Source organism: Callospermophilus lateralis, chromosome 2 (genome assembly GCF_048772815.1).
Source record: "Callospermophilus lateralis isolate mCalLat2 chromosome 2, mCalLat2.hap1, whole genome shotgun sequence".
NCBI lineage: Eukaryota > Metazoa > Chordata > Mammalia > Rodentia > Sciuridae > Callospermophilus > Callospermophilus lateralis.
In genome coordinates, this window is record NC_135306.1 from 199,314,125 (window position 1) to 199,323,354 (window position 9,230).

General features: G+C 37.4%; 1 protein-coding gene across 1 annotated transcript; it reads left to right on the forward strand.

The window, feature by feature from the left end:
- Positions 1-406: 406 nt before the first annotated feature.
- On the forward strand, positions 407-1,342 carry LOC143391874 (olfactory receptor 4D10). Its single transcript, XM_076844637.2, has one exon. The coding sequence runs from the start codon at positions 407-409 to the stop codon at positions 1,340-1,342; it is 936 nt and encodes a 311-aa protein (XP_076700752.2).
- The last annotated feature ends 7,888 nt before the right edge of the window (positions 1,343-9,230 follow it).

Here is a 9,230-nt window from a genome sequence, read left to right on the forward strand (position 1 = left end):
TCCCTTTACTTCTCTAAAAAAAAAAAAACATATCTCCCTTTTTATCATGCATTGTCTTTTTATTAAAGCAGAATAAATGCAGAAAAGTTTTATGATATTGGAAGCTGGTACCCAAAGCATCAATTTCAACCTTGGTGATTTCATGTTTTACATGTGCTATGTAAATGTCACTACTTAACAGACTTTCTTTGCCAAAATAGTTCTATAGGAAAAGGAATGAATGGTACTGTGTGTGAAATGTGATTTGCTCAACAATCTGATTGCAATGTTTAAAATATGGAAAGCTTAATAAATTGCATACACTGCAGCCATGCAGGGAAGCTTGAGAGGACAGCAAAATAAATAGCCCTTTCTTCATACGACACACCTTGGAACCAAAGAGCAAAAGGAGGATGACTCCATAGAGATGGAGAACTGCACCAGGGTAAAAGAATTTGTTTTCCTTGGCCTCACCCAGAATCAAGACGTGAGCTTTGTCTTGTTCCTTTTCCTACTTCTGGTGTACCTGACGACTCTGCTGGGAAACCTTCTCATCATGGTCACTGTGACCTGGGAGTCACGCCTTCACACCCCCATGTATTTTTTGCTCCGTAATTTGTCGATTGCCGACATCTGCTTTTCCTCCATCACAGCTCCCAAGGTGCTGGTGGACCTTCTCTCTGACAAGAAGACCATCTCCTTCAATGGCTGCCTCACTCAGATGTTCTTCTTCCACCTTATTGGGGGGGTGGATGTATTTTCTCTGTCAGTGATGGCTCTAGATCGATATGTGGCCATCTCCAAGCCCCTGCACTACGTGACCATCATGAACAGAAGCCGATGCATTGGGTTAATAGTGGGTTCCTGGCTGGGGGGCTTCGTCCACTCCATTGTGCAGATCGCCCTCTTGCTCCCACTGCCCTTCTGTGGACCCAATGTCCTTGACACTTTCTACTGTGACGTCCCCCAGGTCCTCAAACTCGCCTGTACTGACATTTTTGTACTTGAATTGCTGATGATTTCCAACAATGGGATGCTCACCACACTGTGGTTTTTCTTGCTCCTGGTGTCCTATTTGGTCATATTATTATTAATAAGGTCTCAGGCAGGAGAGGGCAGGAGGAAAGCCATCTCCACGTGCACCTCCCACATCACCGTGGTGACCCTGCACTTTGTGCCCTGCATCTATGTCTATGCCAGGCCCTTCACTGCCCTCCCAACAGATAAGGCCATCTCTGTCACCTTCACTGTCATCTCGCCTCTGCTGAACCCCTTGATCTACACTCTGAGGAACCATGAGATGAAGTCAGCCATGGGGAGACTCAGGAAAAGACTTGGACCTTCTGACAGAATGGACCAGTAGTTGCCTCCTGTCACCACCTTTGAGAATGTTGAACATCAGGTAGACTCTGTTTGCTACCTGATTTCTAAGTTTTCTATTTCTACTAAGATAAGCACGACTTTCAAAGATTCTGATCAGCATGCCACCAAAGTAAACAGATGTGCTTCGTGTCCCAGAAGAAAGTAAACAACTAAGGTCTAGAAATACAATCTAAATGGTGGATTAGAGGAAGGATACGCTTCCCAGAATGCTCAGCACCAGACTTAAACAGCAGAAACCGTGCTATCAGTGAGGTGGCTCACTAAGGGAATTCACTGAGATCCAATACTGGATGGTAAAAGAAACCACAGAGACACAGAAAGTCAGAAACTTTTACTATAAAAGAAATAATGCATCAGAGATGCACCAGCTTGACTGGCACCTGGGGGAGCCTCAGCTGTTGAGGGGAGGGGACCACAGGCAGAGAGACAGAAAAGCTGATGGAATTTAAAATATTGGCTTGGTGGGGAGGAACCTGTGGCATAGAGACACATGTTGATCTTAATGGAACCAGAGCTGGTGGGACAAGTGGTTCAGTGAAAATCAACTGAAATCACTCAGCCTACAGCAGACCGTCTGACAGGAACTATTTATAACTGCAGCACAGCAATGAGCAGAGTCAGGAAATCGGGAACTCATAAAGGAAGTTGCAGGTGCACCCAGCAGTTGCCTATTTGTGATTCCCAGAGTGTGCCTGAACCAGAGTGACTGAAATAGGCACATGGAAAATTCTGCCTGGAGAATACACATTCCAGATACCAAGGAAAGAGAGTTCCCTTTGCTGTTGACACCCCATCAGAACTATTGGGAAGATGCCTGTAGCAGCCACACAGGAAAGGCTGCACTCCAGGGTGAGTACTGGGCAATTCACATCCATGGAGGTAAATGTGAAGCCTCTGGAGAGTTTGTCCTTATGCCCTAAAACTGGATTTTACTGGAGGTCTCTGGCTTTCAGAGATCCATTAGAAACCAGCATCTCCCCAGCTTTGGGGGACATGGATCAAATTCGAAATAGCCACCAACAGAGTTCCAAAGATCAGCTAAAGCTAAACCCCAGCTACTGGAACTTCCAGTTCAAACTCTGCACCACTCACACTGTGGGATTACACCATCTGTCAGCATTCACCTGTCTAGGCTCCCTGTGCTGAAAGACAGGAGACTGAGAGCTACCACATCCAGCTTTGCCTCCTAGCCACAGTGGCTGGCAGCTGGGTGAGGAACACAAAGACATCAGACTTCACAAACACCAGCCCTTGAGCCAGGGTTACACAGTCAAGAATGAACAGAAAGAATGAAAATCCATCCCTGCCAACAATTTTGACCATCAATGGAAAAAAACATTTTATTTCCCATTAAGATGTTTTCTTTTTTTCTCTCTCATTTCTTTTCTTTTTTATTCTTTCTTTTCTGTATCTCCCCTTTTTTACCTGTCTTATTTTAATTTTTTAAATATTTTTTCAACAATTATTATATTTTGGTTTTTTTGGTTCTATGAGATTTTTTGGGGGGGAGTGTTAATGCTTAACTGCACAAATAGGTTTATAAGATAGATAGATATGGGTATGCAAATATTCATATAAATTTACTTATATTTTAATTGATTCTTTTCTGTACCTGTTTACTATTTAATCATGGTTTGACTTGGGTGAGGTATAATTATATGTGGGTTTGAGTTGTTTTGATCCTGTTTCTTTGTTTGTTTGGTTTTTTTCCTCTTCCTCACTCTCTCCCACCACAAAGAGCCAAATTTTCCTGTTCCTTCCTCCTTTCTTTCATTTTCTATCTTCTACTTCATTTTTATTCCCCTTCTTTACAGCCATCATCTGCTACCTATCTCCTTCCTCTCTTCTCTTCCCTTTTTTAAATATTTCCAAATTTTGTGCCTTCCTACCCCATAGTTGAGAAATTGAAATCCCAATATCTAATAGAATTATATAGTACATGTGATACCTATGTCATTCATATTGTGATGATTAATACGGTGGATGACGTAGTAGACACCTGCTGTTCAATGCCTACTCTAGTAACAGTTTTTGATTGTTGATGCTGATGTTAACTGTTATTCCGAGTTAACACTGTAACAATTAGTGTCACAGATGTCAAAGCAGACACTAGACATTTATCTTAAGGCTGTGCGCTAGTGCTATTCCTGGCTCTCTGCATTCTCTAAGAGGTTCTGGAAAATGATTGGGACATTTCAGATATTTCACGATCAAAGAGTAAAATTCCTGCTGCCAAGCAATACTCACAACTCAGTCAATAACAGCAGATCTCACCCCACACACACTCTAGCCTTAACTGAGCCTCAACAAATACTAATATATTGAATTTAATATTATGTTCAATGAACTAAAAGAAGATCTAAGGAATTAAGAGCAAATGCAGGAGATGAGAGTACACTTCAATAAAGAAATAGAGATAATGAAAGGAAACCAATCAGAACTCCTGGAAATTAAAGACATAATAAATCAAATTAAAAATTCACTTGAAAGCATCACCAAAAGATTACATTGCATTAAAAAAAATAGAAGTTCAGGCCTTGAAGGCAGTGTATGTGAACCTGAATACTCAGTATGCAATAAAGAGGAGTGGGCGGGGTATAAGACCATGATCAGAATATACAAGAACTCTGGGAGAGCAGCAAGAGAACAAACCTGAGAGTCACTGGGACAGAAAAGAACATGGAGATACAAGCAAATGGCTTTAAGAATATCTTCCATCTGATAGTAACAGATAATTTTCTGCATGGTAAAAGTTAGATAGACATCCACATACAGGAGTCATACAGAACCTCAATCTAGACAAAATAAGAATAGAACCTCTTCAAGACACAGCACAATTAAAATGCCTAACAGAAAAGATGGAAAGAATATTAAAAGTTACAAGAGAGGGGCTGGGGCTGTGGCTCAGTGGTAGAGCACTTGCCTCACATGTGTGAAGCACTGGGTTCAATCCTCAGCACCACATAAAAATAAATAAATAAATATGTCCATCTACAACTAAAAATATTTTTTAAAAAAAAGTTGCAAGAGAGAAACATCAACTCACATTTAGAGGCAAACAAATAAGTCCCACTTCTCTGACTTCTTGACGCAGATCCTAAAATCAAAGAGGGTCTGGAATGAGATATCCCAAGCTCTAAAAGAAAACAATTGCCAGCCAAGGTCATTATATCCAGCAAAGCTGTCTTTCAAAATCAATGGAGAGATAAAAAACTTTCCATGACAAGAATAAACTCAAAGAATTCATGACCACCCCGTTAGCACTACAAAGAATATTCAAAGATACACTACACACAGAGGAACCCCAAAACAAACCCCAATTCTCCCAAATAAATAAAGATCAATATAAGACCAACTAACTAAATGAAAATGGAGACAGAAATAAATATAGGAAAAAAACAAGATGAATGCAAACTACAAATACTTATCCATAACAAGACTGCATATAAATGGTCTAAAATAATACCAATGACATTCTTCTCAGAACTAAAAAAAAAAAAAAAAAGTCTTAAAATTCATTTCGGAAAAATTAAAGGACTCAGAACAGCCAAAGGAATTTTAAGCCAAAAAAACAATGCTGGAGCAGCATCACAACATCTGACTTCAACTTGTACTACAGAGCTACAGTAACAGAAACTGTCTTATACTAACATAAAAACACATAGGCAAATGGTACAGAATAGAAGACAGAGACAAACCTACTTATCTAAAGTCTGTAATCCTTGACAAAATTACCAAAAACATACATTGGAAATGCAGCCTCTTTAACAAGTAGTCCTGGGAAAACTGGTTATTTTTATGTAGAAGAACGAAAATAGACCCTTATTTCTCACCCTGCACAAAAATCAACTCAAAAAGGATCAAAGAATTAGGAATTAAGCCAGAAACTATGTAACTCCTGGAAGAAAATGTAGGATCAATACTCCTGCTTTTAGACCCAAGCAATGACTTTCTCAATGGGACACATATAGCTCAGGAAGTAATGCCAAGAGTTCGTAAATGGGATGGCATCAAATTAAAAAGCTTCTGCACACCAAAAAAAAAAAAAAAAGGAATGCAAAGAGACAACCAACCTACAGAAGGAAGAAAAGTTTTGTTAGCTACTCTTCTGACAGAGGATAATATCTAGAACATCTGTAAAACACTTTACACAAAATATCAAATAACCTAATTAATAAATGGGTCAATGAATTAAAAACACATATCTCAAAAGAAGAAATAAAAATGGACAATAAATATATGGAAAAATGTTCAAACTTATTGGCAATTAGGGAAATGCACATCAAAACTACACTGAGATTTCATTTCTATGAACAGCATAGTACTATTTGTACTTGGTGATGTGGAGGAGGTGGGAGAGAAGCAATTGCAAAAGGTAATCTATTAGTGGGTTCATAACTGGACATCTTCTGATATCAGTTTTACATGTTTTATGCATTTTGTTTTCCTGTGTATATAGTGGATATAATGGGAAAATTAGTCCCAATTTTCCAATATCTAGTCTCTAGATGTTAAAGAAATTGCCACTGCGTGAGCAAGTAGCTAGTAAAATTGGCACATTTTGTACATTTTGTGTTGAAATTCGTAGGAAAGTTTGTCCTCTGTAAATGACTTTTGGATATGAAAACCATATCTAAGCAGTACATGCCTATACTTGCCCCTTAACTAAAAGTAAAGAAAAGAAAGTGAGAAGGGAAAAGTTCAAGGACAAAATGGTCAAGTTAGGAGACACCTCAGATTATAACCATTGTTATGTGTGCAATTTTATTTATCAGTTCTGAGTGTATAATGGACAGGTTCTTACTTATGTGGGATATCTAGTCTTTCTATATATTTAGTAGTGCTTGATATATTTAAAAGTAGAAGTAGCAGGATAAAAATTTTTGTAAATAGCTTTTAAAAACTGATGGGAAATACTGTGTTTGGAATTATTAAACCACCTCTGAACAGAATATTGTCTGTACTTGTTCATTGGGTCAAGAGAGGTGAGAGGAAGATATTTGCAAAAGGCATTTGGTTGGAGTATGCTAGAAATTTTCAGCTTACTTATTGCCCTGTAATATGTGTTTCATTAACTTTGCTGTGCTGTATATATTGTGTATCTGCTGGACAAAGGAGTCATAATTTTATAATATCTGGTCTCTAGATATTAAAGAGGTGGCCAATGTATGACAAAAGTAAAGTTAATAAACTAACACATTTTGTACACTTTGTGTTAAAATTCATGAAAAGGCAGTCTTCTGAGAAGGACTTTTGGAAGTGTAATTGTAACATCATATCTGAGTGACCCATGTGCTTATATCACAAGAGACATAGGAAAAGATGTGGAAGAAATGAAGGATTCTAGGCCAGAATGATCCTACTTAAAAGAGACTTTCAGATATAACCATTGTGACATGTGTGTAGTTGATTCAACACTAATATGTATATAGTCTTTCTAGATGCTTAGATGTGCATACAATATATTAAAGTAGAGGTAATAAATAAAACATTTTGTAGATATCTTTTTATTAAAATGCATAATGGAATAACTATCTTTTGGAAGTAGAATGGTCAAAACACTTCTCAGAGAAGGGCATGTTACAGTTTGCTGGTTCAGGGAGGAAGAAGGAAAAAAAGGCTTTTTTCTGTTTTATGTTAAACAAGAATGACCATTGTCCTTCATGTCTGTGGGTTTTGTTTTACTATGCTGTGTAAATAATGTATATAAAGACAAATCGAGTCCTAATTGACACCTGGTCTAATTAGGTGTTAAAGAAGTTGCCAGTGTATGATGAAAGTAAAGTTAGTAAACTAACACATGGAGTACACCGTGTGCTAAAATTCACAGGAAAGACTGTTCTTAAAACCACTTAGGAAGTGAAATTGTCAAAGCCATCTCTAAACATTGTGGATGTATATATCCGACCCGTAGGTTGATAAGATATGAGAAAGAGAAGGATTCTAGGTCAGAATGTTTCTCTTTGGAAGATACTTTCAAATTCTAGCTTTAAAGGGGGGGATTTTTTTGCTTCAAAGTCTAGCTTTTGTTAAGTAAGTGTGTATAGTCTATACTTTGCCACTTTAAGTCCTTGTTGGAAACATCTTGTTTTTCCAGATGTTAAAAAGGGCACCTGGTAAAAAGTAGAGCGCTAAAGACATGTCCTTTGAGAATTTTCATTACTACCTAGAAATGCCATTTAGGGGAATGGGATTGTTGAATTTCATGTCTTGGAGAGTATGTTGAAGGTTCACTGGTGGGAGGGTGGGGGTGAGGAAAGTATGCATAAAGAAGCAATCTGTGCCCCTTACATTACTTCAGATTGTCTAGCCATTGTTATATGTGCATTTTAATTAATATTGCTGGGTATTAGAGGACAAGTCCTAATGCTCAGAGTTTGTTAAAAGCAGCAAAATAATCTCTATATAAATATATTTTGATAGGTTTTAGGAAGAAATGACTTCTGTTAATCCACCTCTTGGAGATAGGGGTATTCCTAAAATTAGTCACTGGAATGGTGAAGAGGGAGAAAGGAAGGGCGAGGGGAAGTACTCTTTGCTCATATCTCCACATCTGGAAGACAGTTTTAGATTATACCCACAGTTATATATATGCATTTTTGGTAAAGTAATTGTTTTTATTTTGCACAAATTTTAGACTTTATTTCACAACATCTAACTTTCTAGATGTCCTGATGTGACAATGTATCATGAAAGATAGAGCGAATGAATTATCCAACTTGTAAGTAACTTGTTGTCACAGTTGATAGAAAAGATGCATCTTGGACATGGAATTACTAGATTTCTGGGCAGAACTTGTTCATTAGGCTGGCAGCAGAGAGCCAGAAGGAAGCATACAAGGAAAGATGGGAGTAAGTGCTCAAGGATTTACACTTGAACCATTGATGTGTGTGCATCTTCTGGCTGTACCATAAGAATATTTTAATTCACTGGGAACATGCATTCTTGCTAATATTTTAGTTGAAGAAATCTGGTAATGAAACAGGTTTGGTGTATTCTGTGCTTTGTCTCATTTTAAATTGAAAATTAAGAGAATGCATATTTTAGTTGTAACTCTGTCAATAAATCTATCTAAAGTCTTGTTGCCATTTCCGTCTTCAATGAAATTTTTGTCCTGAAGAAAGGATTACAATTCTTTGTAACAGATTGAGTTGGTGTCACGTATAATTGGTTATCAAAAAACACGTAGCTTTGGGATTCTGAATTGGTGAATATTAGTGATGTATGGAAAAGCAAGATATACACTACAACACAAAATGGGATGCTGGGTATGAATGTATATGCACAATCTGGAGGAACACAGCCAACTAAGCTGCTTGTGACTGGAAGACTTTGTTCTTTTCTTGTTTTTTCTTTTTTTCTGTAATGCACATATTAACTTTTAAAAAAGCTATTTTTAAAAATAAGAATACAAGTAATAAATCTTGGAGAGAATGTGGAGGGAAAAAAAGAACACTTTTACACTGCTGGTGGGATTTTAAATTAGTATCAAGATGGAAGATTCTCAAAAGACTAGGCGTGGAACCATCATATGACTCAGCTATATCACTCCTGATATTTTCCGAAAGAATTCAAGTCACAATACTACATTAAACCCATGTTAATAGCAGCACAATTCACAATAAATAAACTACGGAACCAGCCTAGGTGTCCATCAACAGATGAATAAATAGAGAAAATGTAGTATATGTATACACAATTGAATTCTATTCAACCATAAAGAAAAATAAAATTTCATTTGCAAGAAAATGGATAGAACAAGAGACCATAGTGTTAAGGAAAATAAGTCAAACTCAGAAGGTCACAAGTTGAATATTTTCTGTCATATACAGAAGCTACAGAGGAAAAATGAAAATAAATGTGGGTAG

Excerpts from the sequence above, each read along its gene's own strand:
- LOC143391874 (XM_076844637.2), top strand. The coding sequence starts at position 407 with ATGGAGAACTGCACCAGGGTAAAAGAATTTGTTTTCCTTGGCCTCACC.